Here is an 18,231-nt window from a genome sequence, read left to right as displayed (position 1 = left end):
TGACCATGGCTGGACTCTGATCTCCCCATAGTGAGGACGTTTGCAAACGTGGCTTCACGGTCATCATCGACATGCGGGGCTCCAAGTGGGACCTCATCAAGCCCCTCCTCAAGACGCTGCAGGAAGCCTTCCCCGCCGAGATCCATGTGGCCCTCATCATTAAGCCAGATAACTTCTGGCAGAAGCAGAAAACCAACTTCGGCAGCTCCAAATTCATCTTCGAGGTGAGGCAGAGCCATTGTCTGTCTCTATCCCTTTCCTTCTTGGTGCATTTCTCACTTTCCTTCCCTGTCTACCCTCTAATGGGCAAGATGTCAAGGGATAAGATTCCACACATTCCTTGGCCATCCTGGCCTTACCAGTTACATTCTGGTATGAACTAGAGGTTCCAGAAATGGTTTTAAATGTACAACATCATTTCAGAATTCTAGGTACTGTTGATGGGCAGTACATAGCATAAGTGTTTCTGACAGCATCACTGCAATTCTATCAAAAAAATTTTAAAGGAGTTTATATCTGTGGATCTAGTAGTTCTTCTGGAAAATCATTCTTATAAAGCAAAACAAAAAGATAAAACAAGGTAAAATTACAAACCAAGTGACAACAAAGATGTTCATCATAGTTTATTTTTATAATAATATATGCTATACATATGTGTGTATATTACGTGTATATATTTATATATTGTGTATAATAACATGTACATGCATTTATTGATTTTTAAAACAGTCCCATTAATTTTGGTGGCACTGATACAGAAATCTTATAGAGCCATTAAGATATTACAAAATGTTCATGGTATATCATTTTTAAAAAGCAGGTGATAAGACAATATAGGCAGAGTGATCTTGGATCTCTGTGAGGAGGAGACTGAAAAATGGACTTGTTCCCAGTGGTTTGTTTAAAGGGACTAGAAAATGGGGAGTTTTGCTTTATTCGTGTTTCTCTATCTTCTTTCAAGGATGACATATGTATCCTTGAAAACATGTTTTAAAACTAAATTTTCCAGAGGGCATATGAGTCTTTGAGACTTCATAATGATGACACGTCAGATTAAATCAGAGGTTTAAACATTCTTGTTCTAGCCAATTTTGAGCTGAGAACGAGAAAGAGAAAAAGATGGGGGGAGGGGAGTTTGTTTTAAAGTCTGAGCTGCATGCATTTAGTCTTTTAGAGTGTCCCATTCTAAAGTGTTGTCCCCGAGGACTAGGAATGCATGGTGACCCCAGTTGGCTGCAATGTGAGTACAAATGGCCTGACCTCTTGACTGAGGAAGTTCTTACTCTCTATTAATAGCCCAAGAAAATTGTCTTGGTACAAAAAACAACAAAGCAAAACAACAACAACAAGAAAACAGTTAAACATCAGTCTCCCAGGAACCTAGCAAAAGCTTCAAGTCCCACAGAAAAAGACACATTTAATATTTTTGATTTGTTTATACAGTGATGGTGACAGCATATACACTTATAAGCTGAAGAATATGAAAATAATATTTCTAAGAGGTCTGGAGACTTTTGCCTCTGTATAGCTGTCCTGCCCACTCCATGACCCTCCTTACCCCAGGCTGAGCAAAATCATCTCCACCTCCTAGGCCAGAGAGGAACAAAGCACATGGCTAGCAACTTCCCCTCAGTAAAAACGATTAGATAGCGTTAGTGGCCAAACAACAGATGGAATCCCTGCCTCAGACTGGGGCAGCAGGTGAGATGGGAGGATTGTAGAGGCTTGGTCTGTGGCACACACTTGAACGGTGAACAGCTCCCGAGGGTAAACTTCTGAGAAGTGGTAAGCCTAGCCGAACTGAAAAGAGAGCATGCTCCATAGTAAGGATTCTCAAAGTTAATGCACACAAACCCTCTGGGAATTTTGAAACCAAGGAATCTGCCTGTAGCTTGTGATGGGCCTGAGAGGGTACCATCTGACAGGTTCTCGGACGCTACCGATGCTGTTGGTCTAAGTGGCGTGCCTTGGAGTAGCCAAGACCCACATTAGCTGGGTTCTGTGCTGCTGGCCATGTATTAGAATTATCTGAGGATATTTCCAGCCACCCACTCCTGAGCTCTGGCCTAACGAAATCAGAGCCTCTAGGGGCGGGCTTGTTGGTTTCTTCAAACTGCCTGAAGGATTGGTGCGGGCAGTCAGGTATGAGAACTCCTGCTCCAGGTCATCCATCCTGTCGGTGAGGCTCCCTCCATGTCTCACACTGGGTATGGGAGGCGGTGGTGGGGAGAATGTCAGAGGACAAGACATAGGGCCAGAGCGCTCTTACAGCCTTGTATGTTAGATACTTACTGGTCTTCAGATCACCACAGTAAGGATGGAACACCTGCTCCATGCCTGGCCTCCTATGTACTTGCCATATATGGACACGGTCAATCAGGCTTGTCCTTAGGATTAGTGCTCTTAACCTATTTTAGTTCTACTCTACATGGAAGGAGATTGGGTCCCTGAAAATTTAGATATCTTGCCCTAAATCATGAAATTAGCAAGCTCAGATATTCCCTTCATAGCCTCTTCACCAGAGAGGAGAAGCCCGAAGCCCTGCCAGCCAGAAAGGCGCTTACTGATGAGTAAGGTAGCGGCTTGTTCTTCAAAGAGCATGTCAGCAGCCAAACTGATGCGCGTTCATCTCCCCTGGTTTTCCCAGCACTTTGTTGTTCGCTGGAGACACTGATCCTGGACACAGCGTTCACTGCTTTGCCGTTCAAATGATTATAGGGGCCTGACATCGAAAACAAGGGGCCCAAGTGTTACCTATCCCTAGCTCTGTTCAATGTTCTGGGAGAACCAGGGGAGGTGAGCCTGCATCAGTTTGGCTACCGAGACAGTCCGTGATACAAATGTGCTCAGGTGGAGAGGTGTGCTGAAGCAACCAGCAATGGATTGACCCTGCCGGTCCCAGATGATTTGTGGTTCCTAACCAGTGGACCCCACAGACTCCCTCTCACCCTCTTGTAGGCAGGCTGTGGTTCTAGTTGTAAGGACTTGTCCTTTTCTTCCTCCTGCCTATTTCTGCCTCCGGTGTGTCCCCCACAACAACCCACATCAGTGTGTCTCCTTTTCATGTCTTTCCCTTCCCAGACAAGCATGGTGTCTGTGGAGGGCCTCACGAAGCTGGTGGACCCCTCCCAGCTGACAGAGGAGTTTGATGGCTCTCTGGATTACAACCACGAGGAATGGATTGAGCTGCGCCTCTCCTTGGAGGAGTTCTTCAACAGCGCGGTACACCTGCTCTCACGGCTCGAGGACCTGCAGGAGATGCTGGCCCGGAAGGAGTTCCCCGTGGACGTGGAGGGCTCTCGGAGGCTTATCGATGAGCACACACAACTTAAGAAAAAGGTGCTGAAGGCCCCCGTGGAGGAGCTGGACCGGGAGGGGCAGCGGCTGCTGCAGTGCATCCGCTGCAGCGATGGCTTCTCGGGGCGCAACTGCATCCCAGGGAGTGCCGACTTCCAGAGCCTTGTACCCAAGATCACCAGCCTCCTGGACAAGCTGCACTCCACCCGGCAACACCTGCACCAGATGTGGCACGTGCGGAAACTCAAGCTGGACCAGTGCTTCCAGCTGCGACTCTTCGAGCAGGATGCTGAGAAGGTAAGAGGGGAATGGGCCAGGCCTGAGCTGCCTAACTTTATAGAGAAACTGTTGGGGTTGTTAATTCTCTGGATAGAGACATTTGGTTGAAGTCCTTTTTAAAAGATGCCCATTGGGCTCAGACAGTGTAAATATATTTCCACCTCATATTTGGTCATTGACCACGGAATATTTAAGTTTTCCCTTAGATTGTATCCATTATGTACCAGGCTCTGTTCTTAGGGCTGTGTGTAGATTAACTTGCTTTAATCCTCTTCAGAGACCTAAGAGGTTAGTGGATTACCACGGTCCCATTTTACAGGTGGAACTAGCTAAGATAGGGAGTGTATTGGTTGCAAAGTCCATGTTTGTGTCGCCGCTGGTAGACACTGCCTGTGCCTGTGATGAGTGGGGTGAGCTGCTAACAGCCAAAACAGCAACACTATTCACAACCATTATTATTGTCCTATACTGGACTTCCCTTTCAATGACTGTTTCAAGTATGGATTCCTGCTTCATCTGCCCAGCCCTTCAGTCCCCGTGAGACAGGTGCTGGTTGGTGTCTGACAAAAGCCAACTGGAGCTCTTTGTTCTTGCCGGAGCTGACCCATGGAGCCAGTCTTCTGTCTCCTAGTTCCAGGCTCTCCTTGCCATACCTCTTCTTTCTGAAGTGAATTTTCAAATAAGATGCCCTTTTCACAGCAGTACGTTTCCAGAGCTTTCTCTGTCATGGAAAAGTAAGGTCTGAGAAAGGAAAAAAGAAGAGTAGAAGTTATCCAGAGCCTCTTTGCTGAGAAAACAAAAGTATCTTCTCTGGATTGTCTTTAAGCTGAAGTGGAGAAGGGAGGGTTTGCTACCAAGTGCCCTTTAAGAAGAGGGAAACAAGCTCCCTCCCTCTTACTAGTGTTCTGGGTGTCACTTTCACCTAAGCGCGTGGTGCTGGTCTCAGGAATGCTGTGGCCTCTTCAGGAACCTGTGAATGCGCAGTACCTGACTCAGAGGTTTTTAAGAGCCCATGTCATGGCGTGAGGAGGCAGCTCAGCTGATCAAGTGCTTACCTTCCGAGTTTGGGGACTTGAGTTTGATTTCTAGAACTTACATAAAATGTCAGTCAGGCATGGTGGCTCATGCTTGGAACCCCAGCACTGGGGAGGTGGAGACATGTAAATCCCTGAATTTGAGTGACCAGCCAGCCTTGCCTAATAGGCAAGCTTCAGATGCCAGTGAGAGACCATGTCTCAAAAACACAAGATGGACAGCTCTTTAGAAACAACACTTGAGGTTGACCACTCTGGCCTAAATGTACATGCATCCCCCCAACACACTCATGAACATGCAAACCTGCAAGCACATACATGCGTGAGTGTGCATACACATACACACACACACACACACACACACACACACACACACACACACACACACACACAGAACTAATATTGAAAATATCTCAGGTATTTTGAAGTGGCAAAATCAAGATCTAAAACTTTCTATATAATGACAATCCTAATTTATATATAAATTTTAATTTATAAATTCTGGGCTTAATAGATGGCTTTAATATTTATGGGTAAACTTTCTGATCTTTCATGACCACAAGAAAATCAATCCATGTAGTTGTGAAAGAATTCATAACCATTTTTGCAGTAAGATTTTTGGTCCTATCTTGAGTGTCGTGGAGGCATTTCCCTGACCTCCTTCAGACCTCTGACCCAGCTATGTGTCTAACAGTACCCGACTCACATCCATCACAGAATCCATGCACCTCTCTTTGAGTGATAACAAGCCAGGCCAGAAACAAATGATTCGTTAAGTGCTGGGGAGGCTTGAACCTTTTCCCTTGAGATCTCCTACGCTCTTGGGTAGGGACTCTGTTTTGAAGCCTGTGCCTGGGTGGTCATGTCAGTGAGCCAGAGATAAGAAGGGACAGGGGACTCACACCCTGGGTTTCTTTTAGCTTTTAGAACCCCTCAGGGTATCCCTGTAGCTCTAAGCTATGAAAAACCTGCACAGAACACCAGCATTGCCCGCCCCAACATCTCTTGCTTCTGAAGTTCTCAGGTAGGGAGAGGTACCCTTCTGCAGTCAGCTGCATTCCGTTCGGCTAGCCAGTGCCTGCTGTCCCCATGGAGCCTCCTAGTTCATACCCCTAAGAATTGCATAGTGCGTTAGTATTTCTAGGCAAATAGAGGCTTGACCAAGATCATAGTGCTGGTTAAGCAGGGTCAGTACTTTAGGTGGCCTTCTCAGCTTACTTAAGCTTTTCTTGAGTACCCCTGTTGCCTTGATATTTCCAGGTCTCATGCTAACCCTGAATACCACCTGTTACTCCCTAGGTCACTTGGCTATGGCATTGATATTCGTGTGTGTGTGTGTGTGTGTGTGTGTGTGTGTGTGTGTGTGTGTGTGTGTGTGTTAGACAGCTATGTGTAGGTACATCTGTCTATGTATTGTTGTACACACCTGTGCACACACACAAAGGCCAGAGGAAAACATCAAGTGACTTGCTCTGCCATCTTTTCCTTTTCCTTCAAGACAGTTTCTGTAACTGACCCTGGGACTAGAATGATAGCCAAGAAATCCCAAGAATCTCTGCTCCCTCTAGCTCTTGGGTTGCAGGCATGTACGTGGGCACGCCTGGCTTTTTACATGGGTAAGGCACCAGAACTGAGGTCCTTGTATTTGTGCAGCAGGTGGTCTTACCCACTGAGTCATCTCTTTGGTTCCCCAAATCACACCTTCTATGCTTACACTTTGGCTCTCACCCCTTCTGAGGCACAGACCGCTGGTCTGGTGAAGCATATGGACTTCTCACAGTAATATTTGTAAGTATAGAAAAATATATACATAGCCTGATAAAGCAAATAAAATGCAGTATTAACTTTTTAAGAATATATATTGTTTATTAGTATGACAAAGGCAAGATCTACTTGGAAACAGTGGTAAACACGAATGGCACCTCAGGGCAACAATTCCGATGTGATATGGAAACGTTTACGTAGCTGTTGGTATCAAAGACACTGATTCCGTTAACTCCGGGGTAGTTTGTTGTCTGTGTCCACAATGGAAAGGAATTTCAGCTAGACATTAGTGAAAATGGAGTTTCCTCCCATCTAAGTATGCTATGACTGAATTTAAATCCACTGATGTCAGTTTAAAACCTGTCTTCTGAGGTGTACTTATGCCCTACAAGAGAAGGAAGTGGGGCTGGGAGATGGATAAATGGTTAAGAGCACTACTTGTTCTTTCAGAGGTTTCAAGTTTGATTCCCAGCACTCACATGGTGACTCACAGCTGTCTGTAACTCCAGTTCCAGGGGATCCAACACCACCTTCTGATCTCTGTGGGCACTGCACCCACGTAATGTACATACATACACATGCAGGCAAAACACCCATACACATAAAATAAAAATCATTTTTAAAAGAAGTGTGTCCATGCGTGTAAATGAACATACGTTCGTGTATGTATGTAGTAAGGGTGTACAGGGAAAGACAGAGGATATTATAAAACACAAGAGAGGCAGGGAGAAGGATGGTGGAATATTTTGACATCAAGACAGTGGTGGGACCGCTGCTCAAGCCTGACCCAGCCGCCCACAGAAAGTGTGGTGGGTGTGGAGCTGGGGAGCAAACCAGTCCTTTAAAGTTGCATCCAGATTAATTTAGAAGATGCATGCAGAGCTAAGTGCCTCAAGCCTTTGGCTTATTTGGTGCTTTTGGACAGGGGTCAGAAAGGCGATGGTTTGCAGCAAGGGCTGTGTGCACACCCATATCTAAACAAGGGCTTGAGGACATAGTTCCTGTATGAGCCACATCTCAGCCTCCTGGCGGGGGTGGAGGGGGGCCGAGGTGGGGGTGGAGATGATGGGGGTGGGGGTGTCCAGTGAAGCTGCTCCAGATCTGGGAAGCTTTTGGCAGTCAGCTGAGTTCAGTGACCATTCTGCTCCTATTTTTGTAACAGGAGTGGGCCTAGAGCCTCTCCTCTGGCCTTGTGAAGTAACCACTCGCCCTCCAGGCATGAATAATAGGCTGGTGGCTCCCAACTCCCCATCTGTCCTGGGAGAATGAAGCTGTCTCTTATAGCCTTTTCTGACCCCTATAATAGCCTCTGGTATTACATGTCTTAGAGATGGTATAGACAAAGCCATGATCCCTCCCAGTAGGGAGGAGGGCTCTAGCTGCTCCCCCCACCCCCTTTTATATAATTTATATAATTACGAGTGTAGAGAAACTATCCTGAGTACAAATGAACAACTTGGATAAATATGTACAGAATGGAATTTATAACCCAGAGTGGCTCGCTATGCAATAAAAACGACAAGACACCTGTTTCCTTATGTGTCAGAGCAGATTTGAAGTTTATTGATATGTAACAAAGCACACGTTTGAGGTATACAATCTAATCTGATGAGGCTTAGAGATGAGGACACCCTTGAGGTCGTAACTGTGACCCAAGTCATGGGCATTCTCACCCTTTCTAAACGCTTGCCTTCTCTCTTTACTCTTAATGCCTGCCGTGGTCTGGACTGCTGGGTTTGGGAGGTCCTGGGGAAGAGGGAACATCAGAGCTCAGGAGTGATGGAGAGGCCTTGATAGGAAAGCTCAGAGTGTTGGGGTAATTCAGAGATGATTTAACTAGCCCAGGACGCTGGAAGATGAACCACTTCTGCCTCGGCCCTGTGCCTTCAGGTCTGTAACTAATGGGCCCATACGGCACCGTGTTCACAGAACAACACGGGCCCAGTTGCTACTCATTAGCCTGGAGTGGATTACGGTTCTCCATCCATACGGCTTTGTTTTTAGCAAATCTGCCCCTGGCTGCAGAGGCCCTGTATAAGGAAAATGTACACCATGTAACCATAGCCTGTAACTAAGAGATGGAGTGGGCCTCTTCCAGGTGGGCTGTGTGTGGTTCAAAGGTCAGGAACCAGACTCATGGCCTACAAAAGAGGAAAAGGGATGCTTTGCAGAGGAGGTGTCTTCTATAGACACTGCTTCCTAGGAGCCTTGGGTAACACTTAACATCTTAGACCTGAAAGGGATCTTAATTCCTAAGGCCTACCTCCCCCACACGGTAAGAAGCCTCAGCCTTGTGTAATGGCAGTGATTGTCACCTGGCGACGCCCACTTAGAAGGCGATGCCTGCGAGAAGCATCAGGAAACAGCTGACGTTGTTTCACGACCTGCCTTCCGATCTGAGGCAGGTCCTCCCTCTTCACACTTGTACCAGAAGGGAACTTGCTCAGAAAAAAATCCTTGATACAACCGATTAAACAGTGGGGAAGCCACAACTACGCATTTCAGAATAAAGAGGGCCGTCCTGGCCTGCTCAGCCTGGTTTTTAATGCCTGCACACAGCTATTCTGAGAAGCGGGAGAATTCCGAAGCAGTGAGCAAGGTGACCTAGTAGGGCTTCGTAGTATTGGAACCAGAAGATTGTGTTGCTTTACCTGGCGCGTTTTATTTGTTTCGTATGTAAACATGTACTTCAGAAGAGCCCAGACCCCCATCTTTCCCATGGCCCTGATTTTCGAATACTCGGCTGTATATTTATTCTTGCACGGCTAAATTCTGTTTACCTTTATGGTGCCGTGTCAGTGCAGGAGTGGAGGCGTGCTGGGTGACACTTAAGATTTGTCCTGGGGTGCCAGTGACTGACTGTAACACTTTATGCATACCTTTAACCTCTGACCTCCAGTTATATTTTCAGCAAAGCACAGATCTGGGACTTTACTCATTGCCATTTGCCTTCTACTTTCGTGTCACCTTATTGTCGTGCTCGATATGGTCCCTTAACAGAGGGGTGACAACGTGGTGTGGCCACAGTCGCAGCTATAATAGCTGCGGCAGTGGCAGTGGCTGAGAGAGAAGAGTCATTTTAAGGAGATCTATCCAAATCTCCACAGTAGTTTGATAATCCTGCCCTCCACTTCCTTATTCCTTTTCTCTAAGACTCGCCACACTGGGGGGTGGAGGGGTCCTCTCATCGTTTTGCTGTCCTGTCCTCCCTGCTTCCCTCAGCTCTGCGGTAGGTTGTCTTCCAGGATTGCTGCTTTGTGGGTTGCAGGGAGTAACAAAGTTCTCTCAGCAGATCATGTCCTAAGTAGCCTTCAGCTTTAGAAGGCCAAGCTGATGCCCAGGGGGGTTAGCGGATATAATGGGGGATGCATGAGAAGGTGGCTGGCCTCGGAGTGCCCACTGCTTCCCCTCTGTAAGCTCCTTTCTTCTCAGTCTTCAGCCACTGCTGCCTGCTGAGACCAGACCGTGCCACACATCTCGGATGTTCTCTTACTGTCCTAGTTTGTGTTTCTGATGCTGTGATAAAGCATTAACCAAAAGAACTTGGGGCCTGGAGGGTGTGTTTCACCTAGTGCTCCTGAGTCAGAGTCCATCACTGAAGGAAGTGAGGGCAGGAGCTCAAGGCAGGAACCTAGAGACAGGAACCGAAGCAGAAAGCACAGAGGAAAACTGCTTACTGACTTGCTCAGCTACCTTCTTCATACAACTCAAGGCCACTGCCCATCATGGTCCAGGCCCTCCTACATCAATCACCAGTCAAGAAAATGCCCCACAGATGTGTCCACAGACAAGTTGGATGAGGGCAAATCCTCAACTGAGAGTCTCTTTCCCTTGTGTGTCTAGGATCATGTCAAGTTGACAAAAAAGGCCAACCAGCACACTTGTGTATGGACTTGTTTCAAATGATTTTCAATGACTTCTGATAAAAACAAAATTAAAAATCGATATTTGAGAGAAGTTGAGAATTAAGATAGAGACTCATAGGGTTTTCGTAAGTAAGCAGATTGTGCAGTGCCCTTGAGTAAGGCACAGGAGGTCAAATCGAGGTCTTGTGTGCTAGGTTGGATAGGAAGGAGCAGCCCCTACAGGAAAGGGTCTTTGAAAACAGTATCTATCCTTGAAGAAGCCTTAGAGAAAAGAGATTACTTCTAGTGTCCTGGGAAGGGCCATTACCCCTCCCTTGTCACCTTCCACAGCTGAGCCACTTACTGTCTGCTTTGTATTACACCTAGGAGTTTGTCTATTTTATTTTATTTGTTTGATTTTGTATTTGGTATATGTCCAGGTCCCATGGATATCTCTCAAACCCACAGAACGCAGAACAGGGTGTTGGATTGCCTGGAGCTGGAGTTGTTACTGATGATTGTGAGCTGCCACATGGTTGCTGGAAATTGAACCCGGTCTTTTGGAAGAGCAGCCAGTGCTCTTAACTGCTGAGTCATCTGTCCAGCCCCACATCTTATTTCTTTGTAAACATAGGGTTTAAAATACTTCCTATAATCTATTTAGGATATACATGTATGCAATTTATAGTCTTGGAAGTCTGTACAAATAAACTAATGCAACTTCCATGTTAATCACTCTTAGAAACCATATATGGGGGCTGTAGAGAGGGCTTAGAAGTTAAGAGCACTGACTGTTCATTCAGAGGTCCTGAGTTCAATTCCCAGCAACCACATGTTGGCTCACAACCATCTATAATGTGACCTGATGCCCTCTTCTAGCCTGCAGGTATACATGTAAGGCAGAGCACTGTATATGTAATAATAAATAAATAAATATCTTTTTAAAAGAAACAATATATGTGGTACCATTGGGTGGGCCTCACAGTAGGCCTCCGGCCACTGGGGAAAAGGCTGTGTGCATATGTGTCTTTGAAAATCCTTTGCCCTATTAGCCACACTAGCATTTCAAGGCATCCCCAGGATGTCCCATTGCTGGGCAGACTCTTCACTGCTGTTTCCACTCTTGCCTTCCAAAATATAAATAGTTTTGACCACTCCTTAAAGCCCAAAGCAGAAGCCAAAGTGGGGTGGCCAGAATCAGGGTGGCCAGTTGTAGAGAAATTCCACTAGCTCTCATTCTGTACAGGACATGGGCCCATTGTCTCGTCTTTCCCCCTGGCCTCCAGCCGCATGGCCTGGAAGCCCGCAGAAAGCATGACTCCACAGTCATTTGTCAAAGTGAAGTGCTTTTGTAGTAGGTCACAATACCAATGCGTGATATGTATTTGACTGTCAGTTTTGAAAGTGTTCTCACACCCATGACCTTAGAGGTTTTCTGGTCCAGCCCTTCCTTTTACATAGAAAATTCTGGACCAGAGCAGAGCCCCACCCAAAATCAGTCACTTGGTCTTCCATCTGCTTCATGTGGTAGAGCAGTCAGGCATGGGTCCAAGACCTGCTCTGCAGGTAGAAAAGTGAAGGCCTGGTGATGTGGAACGTGTTGCCTGGGAGAGAGAGAGGTAGGCAGCATCAGAAAACAGTTTTCTCTAAGGCCAGGGCTGCCCCCACCCCACATACATGCACATACACACAAGCACACAGAGAGGGGAAGAGAGGGAAAGAGACATGCATATATGTACTAGCAACTACTCACACTCATACATACCAGCAACTGCTCATGCTGGCAAATACAGCCATACACAGCCTATCTTTTAGAGACTTTTTGCCATAGAGGAGAGACAGCAACATGTGCCAGCATCCTATGGAGTGGCTCATGGGCCTGAGGAGAAGTGCTACCTTGCATATTGCCCTTCCTACTGCTGTAGTAAAGGACCAAGCTCTGGGCAGGCTGCTGGAGGGCTGTGCCGAGTCCCCACGTGACTCAGTTGTCTGGGTCTTTTTCCCTTTTTTGCTGGGAGAGAGGCTTCACAGAGAGCCGCCACCTTCTGTGAGCCCAAAGGGGCAAGGTCTTTACTGGCAGTTTGTGATTTCCTGATTTCTTTGGAGAGAGGTTGTGGTGCCCTTGTTCCTGGCCCCTCCCCTCCCCCACATAGACCTAAACCACAGAACCCCTCCACCTCTTGTTGACTGGGCTCAGGGCAAGGAAGTGTGTCGTCGGCACCCCGCCCCCTTGACACAGAACACAGCGTTCTGAATTATTTCCAGCCTGCCGGCCCTGGGAATTTGTACTTACTTTTTCTTGTTTCCTCCCCTTGCACATTAGAAACAGTAGGTCCCAGAAATAAGCCAAGTCACAATGTTCCACAGGCTGTGTGTGGAAGTGAGTGCACCCCGCCCCCATAGCTGGGTTTCTCCCTCTTGCACCCTTTTCCGTTCTCCTTTCTTCTTTCTCTCTTGTATTTCAGCTCCAATTTGTATCCTGGCTGGAGCGTTCTTTTTGGGAGTGTGGGCGAACAGCATGGAGGGAGGGAGGGTGGTTAAGGTCTGGGAGTCTTTGGCACGCCACTATGATCCTGTCACCAGGTTGGAGGGCACAGATACCCAGAGGTGCTATGTGTAGAGTCTAACTGTGCATCCTCTGCTTATGAATGGACCCCAGAAAAGGAAATCCAATGCAAGGTGGGGTATGTCGGGAGGGGACGCAGTACAGTACCTAAGAAACATTTACTGGCTACTAATTTATAAGTAGTCACTGTGTGCTTGCTACACAGCATTTGCCATGCCATGTTCTGAGAAGATTCAAACGGGAACACAGATTCAGTGCGTCTCTTCCTCAGAGATGGCTTTGATTCTTCGGGGACTTGAGAAACCAGGGTACTTGCTCTTACTGAGGTAGAATAGGATTAGGAGATAAGTATATATGGGAGGGAGCACAAAAAGCAAAAAAAGAAAGCATGTTCAGTCTAATCCAGTCTTAGAAGAAGAGGGAACCCCCCCCACCCTCATATTTTTGAAGACAGAATCTTCTTGTGTAGCCCAGATTAGCCTCAGACTTAGGATCCTTTTGCCTCTGCCTCTTGAGAGTTAGAGTACAGGCATGCATGGTCAGTGTGGGCTCGCTCCCCCCCCCCCTTTTTTTGAAGAGCCGAGAAGTCTCCGGCATAATTTATAAACTAAGACAAGCTGTGCCTCTGTTTAGGGTGGGAGCTCCTTCAAGGTTTATTTCCAGGGACCTCACTTTGAACCATCCACTCTCCTTCTTTTTCTTTACCACGACCCTTACCCCCTACTTCCTTCTTTTCCATTTCCTGTCCCTGCAGGTGCATGTCCCCAGCACAGCCCTTCCCCACCCTGTTTGTAAATGTTTCTCTGCTTATAATTAGCTTCTTCCCTTTGTATCCTTGCTCCCTTCCTTGCCAGGGCAGAGAGAGAACTCCATATGTGACTCAGGCCTCCAGTGGGAGTCAGAGAGCACAGGCCACAGAAGCCAGCCAAGGTCTTTAGAGACATCACTAAGTTTGGAATCAGGGAAGCCTGAGTTTGAATCCCAGCTTGGCCATTTACTGGGTTGCCTATGGCTGGTTTTTCTGTTCTGAGCGTCAGGGTCTTTATCTGTAAAATATTGATCTTAAATACATTCCTTGGGATTACTGCGTATAAAGAAACTATATGATGCATTTGGCATATATGAAGCACAGTAGACTTGCAGAGGCAGGCCTAACATGGCCTATAAAGATGAGTGGGGTCCAGAGAAAGATGGAGGATGGATGGATGGATGGATGGATGGATGGATGGATGGATGGAAAGGCTTTTCTTATGGTGCAGAGTGGGTAGATAGGGATTATAGGATTATATATCCTTAGTCACAAGATACAAGAATAGACTATGGAGAACATGTGACAGCAGATCATAAGACCAGTTAGGGACCAGATGAATGGAAAAATTAGGAAGGGATTCTTGGAAAAGAGCTGGCTACTGGGTATCAGTCTCAAGGCCTCACACTGGCAGAGGGAAAAGAAGTGGAGGCATCTGACCATGACCTTAGGCCACTGTGGCTGAAGCTTAGCTGATTTATTGCTGTCGAGCCCCATGCTAGGGATGGCTAACTGGAAATTCAACTACACCCTCTTGTGCTGAAGAAGAGGCGCCGACAAGCAAACGCCCATCACCTGCTAAGTTCACACAGATGTCTGCTCGCTGCTGTGGGAGCATAGGCAGGGACCTGGTTAGCTAAGCTTGGGTTTGGGGAAAGGAGAGGGTTTAAACAGAGGTCCCATCACCCCCAAAGGGCAAGCTGTATTCTGGTGCTATCTGTGGTCCAGTACTCTTGGAGCTGAGGATCCATGGGAGGAAAGGCAAAAGGCAACTGGCAGGAAGTAGTGTTTACTTCTCAGATTGTGGTAGTGGTCGGCAGTCTACTGTAGAACCTTCAAATCCTCATTCCCGTGACTGGCTTAGGTCCTACCGGGGTCATCTGAGAATCCTGGAGGTTCTGAATCAGGTCCTGGCTTTTCTGGGGTGAACCTCCCCGACAGCCTCCTTGACAAACCTGCATTCTCCTAGACTCTGTTGAGCATTCCTCGGGTTAAGGAGACCACAGCTTTGTGACCTAGACCGCGCCACAGTTACTCAGCCCCAGTTGTAAGAGTCTATAGAGCCCAGAGTCTACCATCTGAAACTTCTTTCCAGTAGTCCCAGCCCTACCCCAGCCATGACCCAGAACCAGTCTCATCCTGCTCCCTTAGGCTGGTCCTTTAGGGGCGAAGGTAGGTCCTCTTAATCCCATCTTCTTTGCTCCATGCAAAATCCCTGAGTTCCTTCGGTCTATTTTCCTTGATGTGGGCCTTGACCCTCAATATCGCCTTCCTGGGACCAGTTTTTCTTTTAGGAGTCTGCAACCCTTGGTCCTGTTTACACAGGCAAGAAAAAGATGTTGTGTGCAGTGGTTGGAGGTGAAGTCGCTTCTTGTAGTTCAACTTGAAAACCCTGGGCCTAACCATTCAGAAAAGGATGATGCATCACTCGGAGGGCCTCACTTGATAAACACAGGAGGCTGATTTCTCACATATACTTGTAGGGATGAATTTCCAGGTTGAGTGTGTTGGGTTGGCATGTTTCCAGTGCCCAGGTCAGTGATGGTCTTCATTCCTCAAGGAGAAGCCTAACTCAGGGGGTGTGTAGTTCCAGCCTCATCTCTGGGTCCCACTGACCTTCTTAAGCACAGCTGAAATCACACCACCTCATCATGGAAAGAGTTAAAAAACCACCACCACCATGTAAAGGTGTGTTAATTCCATGGAGAACAACCCCTAGTTAGAATCCCAAGGTAGCATCTTCCACCATGTTCCTCAAGAAATCCCACTATAGGGCTGCTTTGTTAACTCCCAGATGCTCCTTAGCAAACCCTTGTTCAAGGAAGGTCCTGGTGTGTGTGTGTCTGTGTGTCTGTGTGTGTGTGTGTGTGTGTGTGTGTGTGTGAGAGAGAGAGAGAGAGAGAGAGAGAGAGAAAGAAAGAGAGAGAAAGAGAGAGAGAGATCTCATGAACTTTCCTGGTAGAGAGAAAGGCAGTATTTTTTGTATGTAGATCAGCTTGGCTGATTGGTCCCATCCCAAGATATTTGTCCTACCTGAAAACTCCCTTAGGATGCTGACCTTATCACAAGGTATCAAGAGTAGGGGCAAACTCCCCGTTGGTCCTGCCCCTCTCATCTGGTCTTTGGCTCTATGCTCACAGGCCTCATGGCTCAGTTACACTGCAATGTCTGCAGGAGGTCACAGCCAGCTTTTTGATAACTCTGGCTTCCCAGGGGGCACATTCTGCCCTCTCTGGGTTGTCTGTCATAAAGGAACATGTTAAACACCCACTCTGCGCTGGCACAAGAGCGCCACCTACTGCTGAGCAGTGCAAAGGCTTCTCTCTAAGGCCCTTGCTGTTTGGAACTGGAACTGTAGTGAGTTTCACCCAATGGTGGTGGAAAGCTTGTAGCAGAACCCAGCATGGTCCTTCTACAGGAACCCAGGTGAGGGCAGGTGGAGTGATGGAGAGAGAAGGCAGATCCCGGAGACAGTGAAAGGAAATGAGACCAAGTGATAAGCCAGTGTTGGCGAGGAAATGAAGGGAATGCCACGTATTCAGCATGACAACTGGCCCGGGAGGGGTGACAACAAAACCTGAGATATTTTGGAAGGAGGACTGATAACCAAGTTAAATTCAACATGTAACTTCTTCTAGGGCATGGAAAAGTGGAAAAGGTGACGATCTCTAAAGCATCATGGGCTCCTCACATTTTTGCCCTGCCTTCAAGGACAGCAGACTCTAAACCTCACGCGTGGGAGTTCACCTTAGTCCCGTGAGGAGTGGGTGGACTCTTCTCTGTCCTGGAAGTTGCTCCTCATCTCTGGACAGTGACCTTTGTCAGGTGGGGTCTGGAAGCCAGGCACTTCTCAGACGTCTATTCGAGCCTTGCTCCCTGTGTGTCTTTTCCAAAGTTTACTTTAAAGCTGCCGAGGTTTGAGGGAAGAAGAGAAGATGGGACAGGTATTTGGTCCTCTTCCTCAGCTCTTTAGGGCCAAGTCTACCTAGGCCCAGATCCCTTCAACGTGGTATCCATCTTTCCCGGAGCAGGGATCCCAGAAGGGAGGGCTGCCTCCTGCTCAGCCCTGGCCGAGTCTTGTTCCCAGATGTGCAAATGATTGGCACAGCTGATTTTAGGATGCGTAGGAGGACTGGATGAGAACATCAGCCAGACACTCCGTTTTTACAGTAAAAATAATAGCTTCCATTTACTGAGTATATCCTGTATGCCAGGAACACCATTAGTTCATCTAAATTAACTTGCCAAGGGGCCAGATCTCGGTGGATGCCTAAATTTAGTTCTGGGATAAAGCTGGGCACTGTTTTCTCAGCTTCTTAAATAGGATTTGACCTCTTCAGTTCTACGTTTTGGGAATCGGGTGAAGTGCATTCCCTAACTCCAATCCCTGAAAATATTTTATCAGCACTTGTGGTTTAAATGGAAAGAATTTGGCCACTCAGAGTCAATATCCTGGGGCTGCCTGGGCTGCCTCCTGGCTTGGCTCGTTCTGCTTCTCAGTCTGCTGAACTTGTTGGCTGCTGGGTGAGCATTTCACCCTCACGGGAGGGCAGTGCATACATGGCAGTGCCCTGGGGGATTCCGTGCATGCAGGCACACAGGGTGGAAATGAAAACAAACAAACCTGGGGTGGGGGCTGTTTATTGCCTAAAAAGATTCATATGAATGAAAGAATGGTGAAACTTTTCATCCTAGTCGTTAGTGTGAGGAGGACAGGAGTGGGGAGAAAGGCCTTGGAGGCCGAGTAGGAGGAGCATGTGCCCCCTTCAGACAGAGCTGGACTGCGGTGCATCTGCCCAGAACAGGGTGTGACTTCAGTGTGAGGTTTTACAGCCTGGGTTTCTCTAATCAGAGAGCGACTGCTTTCTGTGACTGTGGGCTTATTCCGTCTGAGCCAAGGGAGTGGGAAGGAACTGGCAGGCACTCTGAATCTGCTGTGCATCACACTGTGTTTGGCTCCTTCCACACGTTGTCACCACCTTTATCTGCTTTGCCCTAGACGTTGCAGGGTTTGTGAGAAGGAAGTGGGGAGAGAAAGGAATCGGGGCGGGGGGAGGGCCAGGGCGGGAAGGTAGTGGAGACAGAGACTGAGTTGGTAAGATGCCTAAAACATATTCATTTGTATTTAAGATTGGAGTTAGCTTATAGCCCCCCCCCCAGGTCAGAGGTAAATCCTGCCTGCACCCCTTTCTCCTCAATGGCTCCCATTTGCTGGTAAAGTCCCAGCACCTCGCCTTGCATGTTGTTCACATGATTCATTCGCATCCGGATGCCCTTTCCTTGACTACCTTCTTCAGCTAACCAAACCCATTGCCTTTCCAGTGTTACATTTTACCACCTTCCAAAAGCCATCTATGCTCTATCCAGACCCCTCTTCTGTCAAGTTGACCGAAGGTTCCTATGCTATCTTCCCTGAGT

General features: G+C 47.5%; 1 protein-coding gene across 11 annotated transcripts in view; it reads left to right on the top strand.

Annotated features, from left to right (window-relative positions):
• The window catches only part of Kalrn (kalirin RhoGEF kinase), a 609,660-nt gene that overhangs the window by 201,804 nt on the left and 389,625 nt on the right, over window positions 1–18,231 (top strand). For all 11 annotated transcript variants that reach the window (XM_051149844.1, XM_051149845.1, XM_051149843.1 and 8 more), the window contains exons 4-5: window positions 32–224; window positions 3,082–3,594. In XM_051149844.1, the coding sequence (XP_051005801.1) occupies window positions 32–224; window positions 3,082–3,594 (706 nt within the window). The remainder of the gene's footprint in view (window positions 1–31; window positions 225–3,081; window positions 3,595–18,231) is intronic.

The sequence above is a fragment of the Acomys russatus genome, chromosome 8, assembly GCF_903995435.1.
Source record: "Acomys russatus chromosome 8, mAcoRus1.1, whole genome shotgun sequence".
Taxonomy (NCBI): Eukaryota; Metazoa; Chordata; class Mammalia; order Rodentia; family Muridae; genus Acomys; species Acomys russatus.
The sequence above is the reverse complement of the archived record's forward strand: the minus strand, read 5'-3'. Positions and strand labels throughout refer to the sequence as shown.